We start from the raw sequence: 22,270 nt of genomic DNA, 5'->3' as shown, positions 1-22,270 counted from the left end.
TTTTCCAACTGGTTTTTATTGGAGGAGTTTCCCTGCCAGCTTTATTATCAGCAATGCATCATTACCTGTGACATCAGGATCCTCTAATTTCAAAAGTACCCTTGTCGCAGTGAGGTGGGGAGCGCCTATGTAGTGTAATGATTTGCAAAAGTTTTAATAATCTAATTAGAATTCCAAAGACATTGACAGAAATGGCATTAGTAACCATCATAAATCTCCCCTTCATTCCCACAGCTGTGATAAAATGCCGTCCCACTTTGTGGGGAGGATTGTCTTTAGACAGAGTGAACGCTGTAGAGCTTACCACACGTCCTCCCTCCTCCTTCAGGGGGACTCAACACCAGTTGTCAGGGTGTTGTGGAACCAAGTAGACTTTGGGTTTAATTGTTCTGTCCTCATAATTGTTCGGTATTGCAGCAGGTCACAGTGAAAAAAAAAAAAAAAAAAAAAAAAAAACCCAGGTGGAAAAAATAGGGTAAAGCAAAATACCCCACAGAGGAGTTCATTTTAGGAATTTTAGGAAGTGTCTCCATTGCTTCTTCCCAGTACCTAATCTTGGCCGCAGGAGAAAATCATGTTCATGAGGGCTCCATCCTCATGACAACGACCTTACAAAGGCCTCAGCTCGGGTGTTGGATTTCAGTGTATGAATTTGGGTGGGAACACGAATGTTCTGGATGTGGGAACGCATCAGCTGGCTTGTGGAGGCTTGCCGTGATGCCTGGGATGTGCGTTTAACACTACTCATTAATTGGGAAGTCAGAGGAGACCTGCAAAAAATAGCTACCTAGACAGGAAGTCTGCTTACTTGTTCAGCAAGATTATGTTGCTTGCCTACTCTCCTAACCCAGAATTAGAACACTGACGAAGCCAGGCCCAGGCCCGCCCTCCAGAGCTTAGAAGGGAAGGGAAGTGATGCCTTCCTCTTCCCCTAGGTGGCCCCGCGTGTCACCCCTGCCAGCCTGTGCTGGATCCTCTACTGCAGAGTCTGTCCCTTGCTTACACCACAGGCATCTCCGTCTTAGGCTTCAGCTGTCTGTTCAGATCTTGCTCCTTATAAAGTTTTTTGTTAATTATCCTATTAAATCCCAAATCCTGCCACTCCCATCACTGTCTGTCACATCATCCCAGGTGTCTTTCCTCAAAGCACCTAATGTGTCTGAAATAACGCTACGTGTGTATGTACTCATCTCCTGACGTCTTGAGCTTCAGGAGGGCCGGAAACCAGGTGTGTGTAGCTCATTGTCCCTGGCAAGTGTCAGCCTGGTAGATGTTAGCCAAGTGGTGGAGTCAAATACAGACGTGAAAGTGACAGTGCAAAATGGAAAACTGCATGAAAGGGAGCACACTAATGCCCACTTGGGTTTCGCTTTGATTGGGAAGAGGAAGCAGTAGGCTTATATCATCCTTCCAAAAGGGAATGGACGTTTGAAATAGTTTAAAAATAAAAAAAGAAAAAACCTTTGGCTGGAATTAGAAGTATTCTCAGAGGAAGGTGCTGTGAGGGATTTGTATGATCTGTTAATTTGAAAAGGCATAAATAATTGTGCCCTTCACAGCGGCTCTGGCTTGCAAATGATGATGGAGATGTGTAAAGGGAAAAATCAATATGGATTTCTGTTGCAGATCAGAAATGGCTTTCATTTCTTCAGCTCTGGGAGTCGTATCTTACAATGTTAATTTCTCATTAAATGCAGTCTTTTGTTAGGAAGAATCTTATATACAGTGGTACTTCAGGCAGCTCATGGAGGTGGACGTTTGGCCTACTGGGTCAGCTGCCACTTGGGACACCTGCATTTCCTATCAGAGGGCCTGAGTTCAGTATCTCGCTCTGCTCTCAATTCCAGCTTCCTGCTAATGTGAACCTTGGGCAGCATCAGATGATGGGTCAAATAGTTGAGTCCCTGCCACCCATGTAGGAGATCTCGATTGAGTTCCTGGCGTCTGGCTTCTCCCAGGCCTCACCCTGGCTGTTGGGGACATTTTGGGAATGAACTAGCAGATGGGAGCGCCCTCTCTCCCACACCCCTTCTCTCTCTCCTTCTTTTTTTGTTCCTGGAAAATAGAATTTAAAGATGAATTTCCTTGGATGAAAAAAAAATTTTGAAGTCCATTCATGTACAGGGTCTTCAAAAATTCATGAAAATGCATATAAGGAAAAATATGCACTGATTTCTAAGTTTTTGGCAGCAAATGAAATTTATCTATGAACACCATTTTCTGCTCTTTGGGTGTTCCATCAGCTGAAATGGCGCTGAGTAATCTGATCACACCAGCCCACCATACTTGGTGGTTGCTCACTGTAGGCTTTGGTACAGCAGGCACCAGAATGGAACTTGAAGTGCAAGGATAGGTTTTGGCAGGAAGGGACTGCCTGCGTAGTGGCAGGGAATATTAGGACGACAGTGTGGGGCTGACACCTCGGAAAGAAAAAGGGAGTCTCCCAGGAGCTTCTTTATAGGCAACTTTAAGGAAGGTTTGGCCAAGCCCTCAGCAGACCCAGGAGGAGGACTGCATTGCACAAGGTGGCCCAGTTCTCACTCCCCTACTAGGTCTAGATATCACATGGTGCATCGCAGGAAGAGTGGCCCCAGTGTGGATACTGGTGAGTCCCCAAAGTACTCCTTATCACTGGAAAGAAGATCTCGGGGGTATACTCCCATGAGTGGCAAAGAGCTTCTCCACTTCCTTCCAGAAGGAAGGAAGTCGCAGTCTGAAAGGTTGTTCTTGACCGCACTCCCCTCACTTTCACAGCGCGTAGAGCCTCTTCCAAACAGTGCTGGTTTGTTTTGTCCTCATTATTAAAGGCCTAATAGAGGTACTCCACAAGGGAAGGTGCAGAGTGCATGAAGCCGCCCTCGTGGAGTGCCTTTGCACGCTCTTGGGAAAGACACGGTTAAACAGGTAATGGCATTAGAAAGTGGGGAGAAGCAAACGTTAACTCAGACATAGGGCTCTGGAGGTGTCTCAGACAAAGTGATCATTAATGCTTAAAGAGTGTATCGATTGTCCAGGCAGAGAGAAAGCTTAGAATTCAGGCCAGATGAGTGGAAATGAATGTGTGTGTCTGTAAGAGAGAATGTGGTCCATTTAAGGTCCTGATCCCTGTTGTCTGTAGTACTGGGGAGAGACACTCTAGAAACTTCTTGGCCACATGACATCTTGTTTCTGGTGTGTTCATTTTTCTATGTAACTTGTGTTCTTCACAAGCTGGAGAGACATGAAGAAATATGAATAGAATACAGTGAGGGCAATTTGCCACAGATTCAGTTCCTATGTGTCAATATCTATTGAGCAATAATTGGAAGCAATTAATTGTTCTATTTATCCTACCACCAACACCCACTGGAGAAGACAGATTCAGGGGAGAATTTGTGAATGCTGTTGCTGCATTGATTTGGTCATGTGCAGAGCTTTTTGTATGTGAGAAGCAGCACTTGGGAACAGGCATACCTAACATCAGTGGTGTTTCCTATGAAGTTAGGCTAGTCTTCATTTGTTTACAACCCATCCTTTAAACACACATACACAACTGTATGTGATTTATTATTATAATCTTCCCTTGTAACTATCTTACCCAATTTTTCAATGTTAAGAAAAATGCATTATGTCCTTTGTTTGTTAAAATGTGTTTATCTTTCCTTTCAAGTTTTGGGATTATGTTTTCAGAGTACCCACCCAAAGATATGCACTTGTGTGTGTGTGTGTGTGTGTCCCTTCTAGCAGGCAGGCACTGAAACATGAACTCATGCAAATCAGCTGAAAAAGATCGCTTTTCTGGTTTTGGTTTTTGGTTTCTTTGAGAGGCAGAGGGAGACAGACAAATAGACAATGTACACTTCTATCTGCTGGTTCACGCCCCAGATCCCTGCAGTGGCCGACCAGCATGAGAACCCAACCCAACTAGCAAGTACCCAGCTACTTGGGCCATCACTCCCACCTCCCAGGGTCTATATTAGCAGGAAACTGGAATCAGAGCAGAGCTGGGGCTTGAACCCAGACCCTTGCGTCCCAACCAGTGTCTTGACCATGATGCCCACCGCTGGTTTTCTCTGTCTGAACAGAAACTTGCTAGTGGTGGCTGCTCTGTAGTTGGGTGTTGTCCATTCGCTCCTCGTTGCCCACTGTCCCTGTCCCCTTCCCCTGACTGTGGTGCAGGAAGCCTTCTTTCTCCATCTGAGGAAGTTTGGAGGTGGGGGTTAGAATCTGCCTCAGACTCCAGGAAATCTGCTGGTCAGAGGGAGTCAGCTGCTCTCCTCATCTCCCCTCCCGTGGCTCTTCCAAGAAGGCAATCAATGAAAGGACAAGAAAGTTAGCACCTGTTAATGTCACAAAAGGAGGCTCTTGGAAGCTTTTCTGGCTAAAATCCAGCCACAGAAGTTGAGGCTAGGACAGGATCACAAGTATCCCCTCTGAGTGACTAGTTTATTCCTGGACTCACCATGGGATGTTTTCCCCATCTTATCTCCTTGTCCCGGGGCCTCATCTTCTCCTTAACAAACCTGTGGACCAAGTCCTAGAATAGCTCGAGTTGCTGCAGGCCTCCATCCAGCCCCCTACTAATGTGCTGAGAAAGCAGTGGAGGATGGCCCAAGTCCTTGGGCCCCTGCACTCATGTGAGAGACCCAGAAGAAGTTTCTGGCTCCTGGCATCAGATCGGCTCAGCTCTGGCCATTGCAGCCATTTAGACTGAACCAGTGGATGGAAGACCTCTCTCTCTCTCTGTCTCTAACTCTCTCTGTAAATCTTTCAAATAAGTAATATAATCTTTAAAAAAAGTTTTCTTGGACTATAGCCATACTTGTTTGTTTATATACTGGTCTAGGGCTGCTTTGTTCTGTAAGAGAATTCTGTAAGAGTAGTGACGTGACAGAGATTGTCTGACATCACACATTTATTCTCTGGCTCGTTACGGAAGACAGTGGCCAACCTTGCCTCATCTCTTTGGTGGCTATTGTGGTAGTTCTGCCAGCAGTGTTGCCTTTACCTAGTCATTTAACTTGGGATCCTGTAAATACTCAGTTCTTTGCTTAGCATTTAACAGACTTAAAAGAGATGGGCTTCAGTTTTGATCTTGCCCACATCATCACGTAATCCAAATGTGTTTCAGCTGAACTAATGCAGATTCTGTTTTAATGGTGACCTTAAAGAAAGAAATCATGGCAATTATTTCCTTTGTTTTGAATGGGAAAACCAGTGCTATATTATCTACAGCTCACTGATAATTTTGAACATCATAACATGGGACAAAATTTCCTGTTTGAAGTGTGTGTTTCTAGCATTTAATTACATGGGACTTTCCTGAAGTGTGCTATAAATATGCAGCACTCTGGTCTTGGCTAATTGGCTCATGTCTTATATAGATTTGGGAAGAGCTGATGCTTATCTGAACACCTTTGATCTCAAAATCTTCTAAAAACAGGCACACTTAAGCCATTTCCACAGTTTCCTGGGTTTTGGTGCAGCAGATCCACCGCCATAGATGTAGGCTATTTCCATTTCTTTTCTTAGAAGCCAGGAAACAGGATGGTGTTCAGCTTCTGTTTGATCACTAACATTGTTATTAACAACGATGGAACACCTAAAAGAACTTCAAAAGTGATTCCTTTGTGGCTAGATTCGAATTTGAGTCTGGTTCTCATTTGGCCATCCTACTTTCTCAGTATTTTATCATTTTGACAGGATTCTGGGAGTCCAGGAAAATGCCCCTTTCTCAGTTGTTTCAATGGGATGTGACGAGCAGAGATAGCATTTCTGTTATCTATTGTAAATGTTGCTTGCTAAAGTGCTTAGAGCTACCTTGCTAGATTTTCTTCCCTTGCGTCCTGGTGTGTTTGTGAGTCACCTTGGTTTAGAAGAAGCAGTGTTGTGCAAGAGGAGAGACTCCGGGCTGGAATACTAGTGCTGCTTGGTGAGTTGTACCCCCTGGGCACATCACTTCCTCTCGCCTGTGGCTCTGTGGCTGAGTTTGCTCAGCTGCACAATGAAATAATAGTGGTACCAACCTTGCTGGTTTCTCCTGAGGATTGAGTGACTTACTGTGTGTAACTGCCTAGCACAGGATAAGCACCCAGTGCTGGCTGCTACCCCTGCCTCCCCATCCCCACCATCGTCACCGTCATTGTTGTTACTTGTTGACTGGAGGCCGTGTGACAACAGGGAGCTCTGAGTCCTGCCTGCTTCACTACCTGGTGGTGGCAGTGAACCCCATTGCATGACTTAGTTGAGTCTTGTAAAGATGAAATGATGAAGATGAGAATGACCGTGGTGATTTGGGGTGGCCAGTCCTGTGGATATCAGGAGAAAGGGTATAGGATAAAGAATCAGCAAATGAGTGAAAGGAAGAAACATCTGCTTCTTATCAGCACCCCCACCCCCTGCCTGCCAGCTGTGTACCTCTGCCTTGCCTGGATGGTCTCTACCATCTCCTTTAATCCCAGCAGCTGCACAGTGATATTTCACTCCCATTTTGTGGATAAGTAGAGTGAGATCTAGAGAGATTGGCCAATTTATCTTCTGCTCATACAGAAGACCAAAGATTTGAACCTCATTATATTACATCCTGAAATACATTTTCTTTCTGCTCTGCTAGGCCTGCATCTAAATTCCAGCATCAACTAACTTCCAGGTTATTGTCGAAGTCACTTAACTCTTGAGTCTCCCAGTTCCTCCTTTGCAAATTAGGTCACTGACAGAGTTTTAAAGAAGCTAAAATAAAGTAGTTGTGTCTGTTACAGCTACAAGAACCCTGTTGAGGAGCGGGGAGAGCAGTGTCACGGTTCAGTGGCGGTACTGGGCCTTTGTTGCTATCTGCTTGTAAAATTTAAATGTCACATTCATTTTCTTAATTGTTGACAAAAGACTGCAATCTTCGTATAGTTTCTCTTTGGAAACATTAATGTCAACATGCATTTCATTCCACCATCAACCCTTCAATCAAAATGCTGCTGTGCTTGGTCAACTGAAACCACTAATAACAGTCAAGGGAGCTGGATGCCTTTGAACTGTGCTGGGGTGGCTGTTGATGACTCTTGAGCGTGCCTGTCCAGGTGCTTGAATATGGGGCTCTAGTTAATCAGGTGGGCTCTCTCCCTCCCTCCCTTGCTCAGACTTCCCAACAGCCCTGGTTGTTCTAGCCATGATAGGGGCCTCTGGGGTTTTCTCTGGACTGTGCCTGTGGGGAAGGCGAGGAGAGGTGTGCCTTTAATCCTCTGCCCACAGGTAGAAAGTGTTTCAGAGGCGAAAATAAGCTCCATGCTTCCTGCCTCCCGGTGCAGTTTGCCCTATTCATGCTGGCATGACATTGCTTGTTTCAGTCCCTCTTAAATGCTCTGGCCTTCATATAGGAGCAGGGGTCAGCAAGCCTTCTCTGGCAGGGGACCGATAGCAAGTATTTGAGGCTTTGTTGGCCATGCACTCTCTGTTGTAACAGCTCAGCCTGAAAGCAGCCAGAGATAGCATGTAAACCAATGGGCGTGACTGTGCGCCAGTAAAACTTCATCTGTAGAAATAGTTATCTACAGATTTGGCCAGCTTGGGCATGTTTTTGCCCACTTTTGACTTAAAGTCAATTAGGAATTAGTTTGATAACTTTATTTCAGACACACATCAAAGACCTACTGAACAAAGTGTTGTGTTGGGTGCTGGGCATACAGTTGGGTGACATCGTCTTGCTGGGAACAGAGCCTTCCAGCCTGTTCAAGAGACCAATAGTAGGCAGTTTCACAGAGTGTAAGCGAGACACAGGTGTGTTCAGCCCATATCCTTGGTGAATTCTCAGCCTCATCAGGATGTTGATACCAGCTTCTCGGGTTTAGGAAGCCTTGTGTAAAGGAAGGCCGCAGGAGTCCCTGGTTGAGTTTCTGCACCCTACTTGTGAGGTGGTCGAAGGAAGGGAACCACAGCACAGCCTGTAGTGTGGAATGGAGTTGGGGACAAGTAAACAGAGGCTGTCAGTATAAACAGAGCATGAGTGGGTCAGTGCTGCTGCCCGCCATGGCCCCATGAGAATCCCTCTCTGTGGCTCACATAGAACAATTGAGCCTGCAGCTTTTGTGAGACTCTGAAAACTGATGGGGCCCTGGGTTGTGAATCCTGTTGAATCATATAAATATGCTAGTTCATCAGTTCTGGGTCTCATTTCTTAATATTTCAACAACTCAAATCATGATGCCTCTTTGCACTGAAACCATGTCATTGTTCAGTTAGCAACATGTTGCCTTTATTAGTGTGCTAGAAGTAATGATGCATTGCTGAGTGATGGCGATGTAGATGTACTAGGATTTATAGGATATTTAAAATACACCAACTGCTGCTGGGCTTGTCTGTTTTTTTTTTTTTTTTTTTTTTTTTTTTTTTTTTTTTAACATGATTGTTAGCCACCTACTATATATTCTGGGATGTATTTTAGATACTGGATATATGTTCAGGCAAGATCGCTGGTCTTGTGCAACAGTCAGCTGTTGGGAAAGACAGACAGGAAACAAGTGAACAGTTGTTTGGAAGGAAATGAAAGAAGTGTGATATATGAGGGGGTGACAGAAGAACAGACTTCAAAAACTTCATGGAAAATAGAATTGAAAGATGTTCATTTTTCATGCAAGAACATTTTGAAATCTATGCATAATGTACTAAGATAGGGTAATCAGGCAGTCAGATAGTGACTTTTAAAAAATATTTATTTGAAAGGCAGAGTGACAGAGAAAGAGGGAGAGACAGAAGGAAAGAGAGGAAGAGCAAGAGAGAGAGAAAGAATCTTTCATCCACTGGTTCATTTCCCAAATGCCTAGAAAAGCTGGGTGTGGACCAGGCCAAAGCCAGGAGCCAGGAACTCCATCGGGGTCTCCTTCATGGGTAGCAGGAACTGAAGCACCTGGGCCATCATCTGTTACCTCCCCAGGTGCATTCACAGGAAGCTGGATCAGAAGCAGAGTCAGGACTTGATCAGAGGCACACCAGTATGGCATGCAGGCATCCCAAGTCTTGGCTTAACCCACTGTGCCACACCACCAGACACAATGACTTTTCATCAGATTCCTGGAGGGTGGAAAGTGCTCAGCCATGTGGAGGGTGGGCAGAGGGGTGTTCTAGGAAAATGGAACAGCAAGGTGAGGGGGCACCTAGGTGGTCAACAAGGGGGGAAGGCAAGAGAGATGCTGCAGAGGTGACCAGGTCCTGTAGGGCCTCAAGGCCATTTAGCAGCCTGGATTTCATTCTAGATGAAGGGAGAAGCCCCTGGAAGATTTTAAGTTGGGCAGTGTCAAGATTAATTTGATGTTTAAAAAGCAGAAAGAGTTCTTCAGTCTTGGGTGGGTTTCCTCACCTGATCTCATTTCCATCATCAGCTGCAGATAGGGAACAGAGTACTTGGGGATCAAGAATGGGGAAGTACACAGGGCCCAGTACCTGGCATCTGGAGACCCAGATTCCCTCTCCGTGGTCCTGGGTGGATTCATTCCTTCTCTTTCCCTCTCTGAGCCTTGTTTTACTCAATGGTAATATAAAGTGGGACTCCCACTCTAGGAGAGTCTTTTTTTTTTTTTTTTTTTTGACAGGCAGAGTGGACAGTGAGAGAGAGAGACAGAGAGAAAGGTCTTCCTTTGCTGTTGGTTCACCCTCCAATGGTTGCTGCGGCTGGCACACCTCGCTGATCCGAAGCCAGGAGCCAGGTGCTTCTCCTGGTCTCCCATGGGGTGCAGGCCATCCTCCACTGTACTCCCGGGCAACAGCAGAGAGCTGGCCTGTAAGAGGGGCAACTGGGACAGAATCTGGCACCCCGACTGGGACTGGAACCCGGTGTGCTGGCACCGCAGGCGGAGGATTAGCCTATTGAGCCACAGCGCTGGCCCTAGGAGAGTCTTTAAACTCAGCCATTCCCTGGGGTTTCTGGGTGACTTCCTAGGATTACCTGGTCATAATTTCCATCTCATGCTTGTTTCTTAAACTCATTGACTTTGGGGCCGGCACAGTGCATAGCTGGTTAAGCAGCCACCTGCCATGCCAGCATCCCTTGTGGGTGCCGGTTCTGGTCCTGGGTATTCCACTTCTGATCCTGGTCCCAGCTGATGCACCTGGGAAGGCACTGGAGGATGGCCCTAGTGCTTGGGCCCCTGCACTCATGTGGGCGACCCAGAGGAAGCTCCTGGCATCATTCTGGCCCAGCTCCAGCCTTTGCAGTCTTCTGGGGAGTGAAGCAGCAGATGTAAAATCAGTCTCTCTCTCTCTCTCTCTCTCTCTCTCTCTCTCTCTCTCTCTTTAACTCTGCCTTTCTGTTAAATCTTTTTAAAAGTAAAATAAATAAATAAAATATGAATAAATATTTTAAAACAGAAAAAAATCCACCTTTTTCTTGAAGCTTTGAAGACAGCTGCACCTTGTAGACAAGATGGCCCTGTGGCCATGGCTTGTCCTTCCCTTTCATCATCCCAATTAACAGTGCGGAGGTTGCGCCCTGTGATAATCCACATTCGGTACTGCAGAAAGGGTGTTACTGCTTAAATGTAGATCATCACATCAACTCGGGAGTCCCCCAAGAGCGCCCACTACTGCTGTCTTTATTATAATCTACTACTTCCTAACCTTCTGGATGCCACACTCTGAAAACCTGTGGATTCCATCTCCCACCCCCCCTGTAACCTCCCTGTAAACCCCTATGCTCTGTCTTGCTTCCTGACTTCCCATTCCTGTGTCAGCATTTGCAGGCCCTCTTGCCACCATCCTTCAGACCGAGACTACGGATCCAGACTTAACCCCAAGCTGGTGGCTGCATATCTGACATTTCATTCCACCGTGTGGCCTCCTCACAGTCTTATTATAAAAAGGTTTTATGTTTAGTTATTTGAAGAGAAGAGTGGCAGAGAGAAAGGGAGACAGAGGGAGAGAGATTTATCACCTGCTGGCTTCACTTTGCCAATGGTTGCCACAGCCTTTTCTGGGCCAGACTGAAGCTAGGAGGTTGGAATTCCACTGAGGTCTCCCACATGGGTGACAGGGGTCCACGTAGTTGGGACCATCTTCTACTGCATTACTAGGCGTATTAGCAGGGATGCGAAGTGGGCTTTCGGGAACCCGCACTTCTGTATGGGATGCTTGCATTGTAAGACGTGGCTTAACCCATTGCACCACAATACTGGCACCTCCCCCAATAAGTTTTAACCAAACTACAGATTGTACATCCCTCTTCTCCCTTGCTGCTGAATTCAGGGCTGCTGAACTTTTTCTTCTGCTTTCCCCCTTGTTCACTTCACTCCAGCCATATCCCAGCCAGTGCCTTTGTGCTGGCTTTGTCTGCCTGGAATGTTTATATCCCCAAGGTTCACTTTCTGACTGCTTTCAGGTTTGAAACTAAATGCTTCCTTCTCAGAGTATATCCTTGAAACTGTCATGTTCAAAACAGTTATTAGGGCCACCATTAAAGTAGTACAGCAAGTTAAGCCACTGCCTGCATCCCCCCATCTGATATGGGTACCAGTTCGAGTCCTGGCTGCTCCACTTTTTTTTTTTTTAACTTTTATTTAATGAATATAAATTTCCAAAGTACAACTTCTGGATTACAATGGCTTCCCCCCCATACCGTCCCTCCCACCCACAACCCTCCCCTTTCCCACTCCCTCTCCCCTTCCATTCACATCAAGATTCATTTTCGATTATCTTAATATACAGAAGATCAGCTTAGTATACATTAAGTAAGGATTTCAACAGTTTGCTCGGCTGCTCCACTTTTGATCCAACTCCTGTTAATACATCTGGGAAGGCAGCAGATGATAACCCAAGTGCTTGTTCCCCTGTCACCCATGTGGGAGACTCGGATGAAGTTCCAGGCTCCTGGCTTCAGCCTAGCTCAGCCCTGGTCATTGCAGGCATTTGGGGAGTTATCCAGCAGATGCAAATAATTCTCTCTCTCTCTCTCTCTCTCTCTCTCTCTCTCTCTCTCTCTCTCTTTCCCTCCTTCACACCCTCACTCCCTCCCCCTTCTTTCTGTCTATCCCTCTTTACTTGTAATTCTGCCTTTCAAATACATAAACAAATCTTTTTTAAAAAGTGGTCAAGATAGACCTCATAGAGGAAATGAGTCATCCGAATATGTCTAACTTGTGAGCAGCCAAAGAACATTTGGTCTGCTACAAGACCAAAACTAAGCAGTGAAGAAGTGTTTCATGCAGTGTGAAGAGCCTGTGCAGAGGCCCTGTGGTGAAGCATGACAAAGAGACCAGTGTGGCTATGTCAAAGAATCAAAAGTTGGTCATGGACGTGACTGCAGAGCGTTAGGAGCCCACTGATAGAGTCCTTGGAGACACTGGCCATTTGAGGGGGACCAGCAGAGCATCACAATATTAAAAAGGCAGCTCTCAGCCTGGACCTACTCCCTCTGAACCTGCATTTCCACAAGCATCCCAGGTGATTTGCAGGCATGTTATAGTTTCAGCACCACTGTCATAAGTCTTCCTCCACTTACAGAGTGACGTCCTGCCCCATTCCCTCCTTCCCAACGTGAAGCAAAGGGCCGGTCCTGCCCCAGAGATCTTAAGCTTCAGGGAAATATTAATCGCATTTTCTTTAAAAATAGTTTCAGGAAGCCCTAAGGAAACAAATCAGTTGTTGGGGTAAAACCAGAAGGTTGAACTCGCAGACATTGCCCTAAAATTAGTTATTCCATGGGTTGGCAGTGTGGCACAGTGGGTTGGGCCACTGCCTGCAGTGCCAGCATCCTATATGGGCACTGGTTCGAATCCTGGCTACTCTACTTCCAACCCAGCTGCTGCTAATGCACCTGGGAGAGCAGTGAAAGATGGCTCAGGTGCTTGGGCCCCTGCATTCATGTGGGAGGCCTGGAAGAAGCTCCTGCTTCCTGGCTTTGGCTTGGCCTAGCTCTGGCCATTGCAGCCATTGGGGAGTGAACCAGCAGATGGATGACCTCCCCCTCTCTCTTTCTCTCTCTCTCTCTCTTTCACTGCCTCTCTCTCTCTCTCTGTAACAATAAAATAAATCTTAAAAAGCTTTATTTATTTATTTGAAAGGCAGATTTACAGAGAGAGATGAAGGCACACATACACATACATACACACACAGAGAGAGAGAGAGAGAGAGGTCTTCCTCTGCTGGTTCACTCCTCAAATGGCTGCAATGACTGAAGCTGGGCTGATCCGAAGCTAGGAGCCAGGAACATCTTCCAGATCTCCCACACAGGTGCAGGACTTGGGTCATCTTCCACTGCTTTCCCAGGCCATAGCAGAGAATTAGGTTGGAAGTGGAGCAGCTAGGACTCGAACCAGTGCCAATCTGGAATGCAGGCACTGCAGGTGGTGGCTTTACCTGCTATGCACAGTGCCGACCCCAAATAAATCTTTTTTTTTTTTTTTTTTTTTTTTTAATGGCCCCAACAGCCAGGACTGGAGAGGCTGAAGCCAGGATCCTGGAACTCCATCAGAGCCTACTATATTGGTAATAGGGGCCCAACCTCTTGGGCCATCTTCTGCTGCTTTCCCAGGAACATTAGCGGGGAGCTGCATTGAAAGTGTAGCAGCTAGGACTCTAGCCGTCACGCGTATGGGATGTTGGTGTTGCAGGCGGTAGATTACCTTGCTACTCCATATTGCCAGCCCCAATACAGGTTTTCTTCACTAAGAAACAACCATATTCTGTCCATTTGTTCCAGCATAATAATTTTTTGCCTCTGTGTGTGTGTGTGCATATTCTTTATCCTCCAATTCTTGATTCCTGCTCAGGTTTCTCCTATGTAGGTTGGTGGTTCAGCATATTTTATAGAGAGTTTTCTTTTTTCCTATATAACTGAAGCATTGAAAATATTAGGTTATTAACACACGGAAAAATGCAATCAATCAAATGATTATCATCTAATGTTTTAATGATCACATTTTTAATCCAATTATGCATGTTTGAATCTTTCAAATTTTCTTTAATTAAAAATTGCCTCCTGGCACTGCTATCAGAAATAAGAAATTGAACAGAATCAGCCAGATATAATTTAATGTTGAAAGGAACTTGCAAGGATAACTGGACTGCTCTGGGTTTAATGGTTGACCATGACTTTAAAGGCCTCATACAAAATTTCCTAATTGATAAGAAAAATTTAATCATCTTCAGATATACTCCGTTTGCATTCAAATAGGATATTTCTTTTTCTAAATAAACTTCCTCTAACTGATTATTCATATTGTCGTTCAAAATGCTTAAAAATGAAAGACAGAGTTGGGTGAAATGTAGACTACTTAATACAGTGTGTATTTAATATAAAAGTCATACATTATTCATTTTTGCAATTTGAATAACTTTGAATTTAGCATCCCTGTTCCTCATCTTTTTCTTTGATGAACAATTAATTATTAAAATATAATATTGTCTGCATACAGCACCCAGAATCCTTGAAAGTGGAGTATGAGACTCGTTCCTTTTCAATTCTTTTATCTAGTAGTGCACAGTACCTGCTTATTATGGTATAATAGAATGAATGGTAGTGTAAGTCGTGTTTGAAATATTTTTCTCAACCAGTAAGTGGCTGGGATAGGAATGTTTTGAATTCAATTTACTAATTAGGATAACGGTTGGAGACAGAGTGCTCTGATCGGGATGGGTCTGGAGTCACACTACCCTTTTATAAAAAGATTTATTTAACAAGCACTTACATGCTCTTGTTCTGTACCAGGCACTCTCCTAATGTTAACTCATTTTAAACTCAGAACCTTATACAATCAGTATTACTATTACCCCATTTTACCAATGAGGAACAGTGACAGAATAGCTAAACAGCTTGCCTTAGGTCAGACCTTTTAGACTAGTTAGGATTCAAAGCCAGAGGACTCAGTCCAAGTCTCTCACGTGGTCGGTGAGGACCTAACCACACCTGCTGCTTCCCTGGGTGTGCGTGAGCAGGAAGCCAGCATTGATGGTACAGCGGAGACTCAAACCCAGCATCCTAACTGCTGTACCAAAAGTCTGGACGTCCCATTCTATAATATCTACATTTATTGGGATTTTCTTAGTGAAAGACTTTGAGTTTTTAACTGAAAAGTGCATACTTCATTTTCCACCATGGTTGTACTCAGGAACTCCCAGCCTTGGGTGCAGCCTGAGCACCTGTAGCTTAAGTCAGCTTCTTGGCCAGGACCAGAAACCTGGTATCATAGATACCACTTCTAAAATTGTTTCTAATTTTCCGCTAAGCACTCTGCGCACCCCATTTGTCAATTAAGCACTGCCCATGAGACTGGGAAGGAAATGGAATTTTTAGGAATATCAGTGTATAATGATGTTCAGTTTGAACTTAGAAAACCCTTGATGGGGGTGAGGTAAATCTCAAGAGTTTCTTTTGTAATGTATATTCACAAACAAGATTACCATGGAATGATAAGGCACCTGAACATGGAGCAGGCACCACCCCCCATCACCAACACAAGTTAGGCTGTAGCCATCAAGGTGATTTTCCAATACTTGAGGGTCACTTCCTACACACATTCTTAGTTAAAACAGAGTAGCTAAAATATGACCCAGGAACCAAGTCTGTTTCTTTGCCCAAGGACGGTTTTTACTGATGATCCTTAATTAAATGAAATGTTTTTTTGCCACAAGAAGAATTGTATTCTTCTCATTAAACAGACATATATGAAAATCATGCTCTGTTATTTTTTTTTTTTTTTTTTTTTTGACAGGCAGAGTGGACAGTGAGAGAGAGAGACAGAGAGAAAGGTCTTCCTTTGCCGTTGGTTCACCCTCCAATGGCCGCCGCGGCCGGCGCGCTGCGGCCGGCGCACCGCGCTGATCCGATGGCAGGAGCCAGGAGCCAGGTGCTTTTCCTGGTCTCCCATGGGGTGCAGGGCCCAAGCACCTGGGCCATCCTCCACTGCACTCCCTGGCCACAGCAGAGAGCTGGCCTGGAAGAGGGGCAACCGGGACAGAATCTGGCGCCCCAACTGGGACTAGAACCCGGTGTGCTGGCGCCGCTAGGCGGAGGATTAGCCTAGTGAGCCGCGGCGCCGGCATGCTCTGTTATTATTAGCATTTTGAATGTCATTAATAAGGTTGTGGAACTGTGTTTCTTAGAAAAGTACCTACATAACATCTTTGATTTTTCATTTTGGCACGCAAATTCTAAAATATTGACTATTTGATGCTTTACAGATAGGATTACTAATCCCTAGCTTAAAACACAGAATGAGCCAGCCTAGACCTGAGTGAGGCAGCCATCAGCCAACTGATTGTCTTAGTTAATTAGGGCTCCCAGTGAACCAAGTGCTGTGCTAAGGCCCCTCTCATCTGTTAGCTTGCTTAACTGTCACGGCAACTCTGAGGGCTAAATATTTTCATTATTCCCATTTTACAGATAGTGGAAGAAAGGAAGTGAAGTGAAGGGCTTAGGTTAAGGTCCCATTGACTGCTAAATGTCTATTCAGGGGCTGGCACCATGGCGTAGAAGGTTAAGCCCCCGCCTGCAGTGCTGGCATCCCGTATGGGCACTTGTTCGAGGTCTGGCTGCTCCACTTCCAATCTGGCTCCCTGCTGATGTGGTTGGGAAAGCAATGGATGTATTTGTGCCCCGGCTCCCACGTGGGAGACCTGGAAGAAGCTCCTGGTTTCTGGTTTCAGATTGGCCCCGTTGGGGAGTAAGCCAGTGAGTGGATGGAAGATCTCTCTCTGTGTGTCTCGACTCTCTGTAACTCTGTCTCTCAAACAAAAATAAATAAGTCTTTAAAAAAAATGTCAGTTGGGGAACAGATGTTTGGCCTAGGGGTTAAGATACCCATATCCCACATTGAAGTGCCTGAATTTGGTATGAAACTCCACTTCCAACTCCAGCTTGCTGTTATTGCAGGCCCTTGGAGGCACCAAGTGACAGCTCAAGTAGTTGTATCCCTGCCAACTGTGTGAGAGACCTGGATTCCATTCCCAACTCCCATCTTTGGCCCCATTCCAGTCCCCCAGCTGTGGCAGGCATTTGGCTGGTAAACCAGTGGTGGGGAGTTTTCTCTCTCTATCTCTCTCTGTGTGTCTCTCAAACAAGTTGTAAAAGAATTTCTTTGGAATGTCAGATTGTTAAAGCCCATGCTAGAGCTTTGGAAGAGAAAACTCAAACCTGTGGTACTCAGGCTGATGGAAAATACAGCAGACATGGTATACCATTAAGGCATTAGCAGTCCATTGGGAGTCGGAGGAGAGACAGGTGCACAGAATGTTAATGGAAGTGCTTGGCAAGACCTTGGTAGTTAAAAGGAATAACAACGACAACAATAATGAAAGTATTGATAGTTCGCATAAGCATAATATCTGTCATTGTGAGATGTTTGTGATAGTCTAAGCTCTTTCTGAACCCTGCAAAGGTGTGCTAACCCTGCTGCAGCTAGCATAGCTTACAGGTGGGGTTGAGATTTGAACCCAGGCAGGCCAAGCATCTGCTCTTCTCACCACCCACCACGGGAATGGAAAAGTGGGTGCTGTTGAAGGTTCGATTTTCATTTTTCAGCACTAAATCTATTCCAGCATTTTACCTCAAGAAAGAATCCTGTCCTAGTCCTGGGTTGGCCTTGAGCCCATGATTTCACTCTGGTTTTCTATTTCCTCAGGCCTAAAATTGAAAAAATTGGGCTGAGTTGGTGGTGTTCAAGTATCCCCAGGTCCCCAACTCAACTTCAGCCCCGGTGGCTGCACTGTGAACTGTGCAAGTTGCTGGGCTCCAGGTTAAGATTTTGTTGGCAGAATCAGTACTTTGGCTTGCCCAAGCCACTGAAGACCCTTAGAGATCTCAGAGTGTGTGGGCCCAGGGGCAGTGATGGTGGTGGAATAAGGAGGTGGTGAAGCCAGGCCTGCCTCCTGCATTTCCTTCCTACTGTCTACCAGCCCTGCCACCAGTTAGATTGCACCATCTTTTTTTTTTTTTTAATTGTTTATTTTCATCTACTTGAAAAGTAGAAGAATAGACAGAAAAATTGAAAAAGACAGAGTCTTCATCTGCTGGTTCTCTCCCTAAATGCCTTCAACAGCCAGGGCTAGGTCAAGCTGAAGCTAGGAACTTTGAACTTAATCTGGGCCTCCCACATGGGTAGCAGGGGCCCAAGTATGTGAGCCTTCATCTTCTGTGTCCGAGCATGCATTATGAGGAAGCTGAATTGGAAGTGGAGTAGCCAGGTCTCAGTCATAGACACTGAAATATGGGTTGTGGATAGCCCGAGCAGCAGCCTAACCCACTGTACCACAACACCCACCATGATTGCATCTTCTAACCAATAGAAGTCAGAAGCTTTTCTGCTCAGTCAGTGTGGAGCCCTTGATCCTGGGGCAGATTGCTGTGGTGCCCTGTGATGCCAAGTTCACCAACAACAGGAGGGGAAAATGAAGGTGATAGTTTTGCAGTAGTGGATGCCAAGACCTACACACACCCGCTATTGCTTAAGTCTGTGTGCTATTTACACAGCCCTGGAAGTGCAGAGGCAGCAAGCAAAGGTCAAAATATTTCCTCGTCTTGGCCAAGCCTGTCCCAGCCAACACGCTTGTTTGCAGAGATTTCCCCCATCATTAGGCGCTGGGAACCAGGTTTAAATTAAAGCCCATGCTTGCCAGTGGGTGGAAGGGTAACCTTATTATTCCAGCCTTTTGTTCAACAGAAATCACTTTGTAATTTTGATTATGGAAACCGATGATTTGAAGACTTTTGCATTTATTAGTGAGTACTTATTTTTTTCTGGTGGGGGGTAAAATGAATTGGAAACCTCTCCGAGAACTAGCCAACATTTCTGAGTCCTGTGAATAAGTGCTGTTACTCTCCTGTTCTCTCATGACCTTGGGCTTAGTCATGTGACCTCTCTGAGCCTGGTTTCCAAATCTCAAAATTAGATCACTGAAAGTACATACTTCATGGAGTTATGAAATAAGAGAGCAAAGTGATGTGAATCATTCAAAACTCGGCTACCTATAAGTTGGAGCTAATAATAGGACCAACTTTGTGGAGATATTTCAAGTATTAAGTGAACTAATCTTTATAAAGTTCTCAGAACAGGACCTGGCACATATAGCAAGTGCTATTCAAATGTCTGCAATATGTAAATACTCAGAATAGCACCTAGCATATAGTAAAAACTGAATCAAAGTTAGATCATGTTCATGAAGTCTTCCAAAGGAAAATGACAATTTTAATGATTCTAATGTAGTTCATTTCCACTGGGGTTTTTGCATTATCCCCCAGTTACATAGACCTCTTGAGTCTAGGAATACATTTGTCTAATTGCCTTCTCTGGTTGATCTCCGTGGAAGTAGTAGTGGGCTTAGTTTGGAAAGATTATTCCTGTAGACACAGGTGTGTCCATGAAGTAACCTGGTGGCCCAGGGTTTCCCAGGAATATCCTGGAAGGCATGGTGGAAGCCAGAATTAAGGTGGACCACAAATACCTCCAGGTGCCCAGAGATTCTTGTAGAGACTAGAATGTGGATTCTTGAATGAAGCACAGTGATTTGCTTTGCCTGTTGGGAGAACTGAGAGCCAGTGTCCTAATCTGCTCTATTGAAGTACTCCTTTCTGCCTCAGGACATTTGCTTATGTTTTTTTCCTACTGCTAAAATGTTCTTATTCAATGATGTTTGCTCCCATTCTTAAATTTTCACCTTCAGCTCCTTTCTTGGCTTTAAGTCGGAACTGTGCAAGCTTTGGTGTCACCTAAAGTCACATCCAACTTTGCTTCTTGGGATTTGTATGACCTCAGGCAGAATTCACTCATTCCATGTCTTGAGAGAGTTAAATAGGTAACTCATTGGGGGCCGATGCTGTGGTGTGCGGGGGGGACCCCTATGCGGCATCCCATATGGGTGCAGGTTTGAGTCCTGGCTGCTCCACTTCCAGTCTAGCTCTCTGCTCTGGCCCAGGAAAACAGTACAAGGTGGCCCAAGTACTTGGGCCTCTGCACCCTCACGGGAGACCCAGAGGAAGCTCCCGGCTCCTGGCTTTGGATAGGCACAGCTCCGGCCATTGCGGCCAATTGGGGAGTAAACCAGCAGTTGAATAAATTGAGTTATCATTAAGTATCAGGGTTGGGTTCCAGGTTAAATATCACTTCTTCCTGTGTATGGGAAGATACCTCTATTTTGTATACCAAAGTGGGGGGTGGGGGTCTGGTTCTGAGGGCCAGGTTGGTCCTTGCCTAGAATTCACTTTGATGTGCATAGATCTTGGATGAAATCATGATGGAAGGTAGCCAACTGGAATTGATAGTATGTTTTCTTTTCATAGTCATTCTTTCCTTATGTCCCAAGTATGTTTCACTCATTATTAGTTCATAGAGATTAGAAATAAACGAGGGCTATGGTGAAACAAGATAAGAAGGGATGAGTTAAAATAAAGCTGAACTCATTTCTTCTTTGCAGGACTGCTCAGAGACTTGACTGGATGTGAAGTGTTTTGTCTGTTTCTGGAAGAAGGGGGAGGGACTTTAACGCTTTAATGCCCATGGAAACTGCATGTGATGAAATACAGCGCGGTGCCGCTGAACACACCCTGGGATATGTTGTATTTTCTGAGGCTCTCACACCACCAAATGCTAGTGCTTTTCAGTGTATAAACAAACAGAAGGCTTGCGAGGTGACACCAGCATGCTGACAGTGTCAGCCGTGTCTGGGACAGGCTACAGCTTACCACTGTGTTTTTATTTCCAAACAGAGAAAGAGACCTTCCTGGATCCCTTCGTCCTCCGGGACCTCCTGCCTGCATCCTTGGGCAGCTACTACCGGTACACAGGTTCTTTGACCACGCCCCCATGTAGTGAAATTGTGGAATGGATTGTCTTCCGGAAGCCTGTCCCCATCTCTTACCATCAGGTAGCTATTCTGCCCCAAATGGGGTTTCTGTGTTTCCTTGTTTTGTGTTGACTCAACTACCTAGGGCCACTAGAATACACCAACAAGGGATTTTCCTTTGATTCTCTGCTCTTCCATTCTTTCTTCTTCCCAAAAAATATGTTTGTGAACCCAAGAAATTGTAAAATATTAAAACTTGGTTTCTCCACTGCACATCAGCTAACTAGCAGAGAACTACAAGTGTGACTTTAGGGTAATTGAAGGATTCAGTGTTGAGAAGATAGAATGCGCTCCTCTGGGGCACTGATTCTCCAGGCACTCTTCCAAGCTGTTTGTCTTCAGCCATTTGATCTGTGTGAACAGCACTCTGGTAAGGTAGGTACTACTTGCGACATTATTTTATACAGTAGACCTAGAGACACAGAAGATAGGTAGCTAGTGCAAGATCACACAGATGGTAACTCAGCCATTTTAGCTGTTCCCAGGGGTCACATTCTTTTGGACACTAAGCCAGCCACAATTCAGGTAAGAGGTTGGTGTACACAAAGCAGTGAAATCAGACTTGCCATTGGTTGAGCTCTTTCTGTATACCAAGCATTCACTAAGCACTTTACAGATATCAACTTAATCACTAGCAAAACAATGTTGAAAAATGGGTATAGCACTAACAAAGTATACATAGGACATCACGTCATAGAGAGATGGGCTAACATGCATAATGATTCATGGTTAATGAATGTGCTGAAGCCAGAAACCCATGTTTCTGACTACTGCACTGTATCGCTTCTATCTTAGTATGACCTGAACAAATTTCATGGGAAGGCAGAATTTAGGCCAAGCAGTTAGCTGAGTGTGGGAATTGATGAAATAGGAATATGGTTGGGATTAACGTCAGAAGAAGGGAAAAAAAAACCATGGGAGTGAAAGCCTTTGAATTATCTCATGAGGATTAATGAATAGAAGGGGAGAATTCTTAGAAGGCACATACTAGTTGTCACTAGGATAGTATGTACTGAGATAGGAAAAGAGTAATATCTCTCATGCATAATTCCCTGAAGTGGAGCCAGAAGCAAAATGTAGGATGTTCATCTGAGAGGATTTGAGCTGTTAACGAGGACTATCTGAAAAATGGAGTGTTTTTTATCAGGGTCTTTCTAGACATGACCCTCCTCCTCACAGCTGGACAGCGAGGGCTCACGACGTTCCACTGGCAAGAGTGAAAGTCTGGAATGCTGTGATCGCATCAGTAGTGTTACTGAAGCCCCAAGCAGCAAGACTCTGGCCTTAGCTGCTGTGTGTGTGTGTGTGTGTGTGTGTGTGTGGCGGGGGTGGGGGGTTGTCCAAAGACTTCCCTAACAGAGACAGAGCTTCAGAATAGGGGTCTAGGGTAGAGTTGGATCCCTGATCAAGCCTCTGTAGGGATTGTATCTTAAAGAAATGATAGTGAGGGCATTCTGAGATGAAACCAGTGGCGTGTCCT

At 45.1% G+C, this 22,270-nt stretch overlaps 1 protein-coding gene across 4 annotated transcripts in view; it reads left to right on the top strand.

Moving 5' to 3' along the window:
• The window catches only part of PTPRG (protein tyrosine phosphatase receptor type G), a 774,814-nt gene that overhangs the window by 602,411 nt on the left and 150,133 nt on the right, over positions 1-22,270 (top strand). For all 4 annotated transcript variants that reach the window (XM_051852247.2, XM_008260863.4, XM_008260864.4 and 1 more), the window contains exon 7: positions 20,654-20,811. In XM_051852247.2, the coding sequence (XP_051708207.1) occupies positions 20,654-20,811 (158 nt within the window). The remainder of the gene's footprint in view (positions 1-20,653; positions 20,812-22,270) is intronic.

Source organism: Oryctolagus cuniculus, chromosome 10, assembly GCF_964237555.1.
Source record: "Oryctolagus cuniculus chromosome 10, mOryCun1.1, whole genome shotgun sequence".
NCBI lineage: Eukaryota > Metazoa > Chordata > Mammalia > Lagomorpha > Leporidae > Oryctolagus > Oryctolagus cuniculus.
Note: the sequence above shows the minus strand (reverse complement) of the source record. Positions and strands in the feature narration are given on the sequence as shown.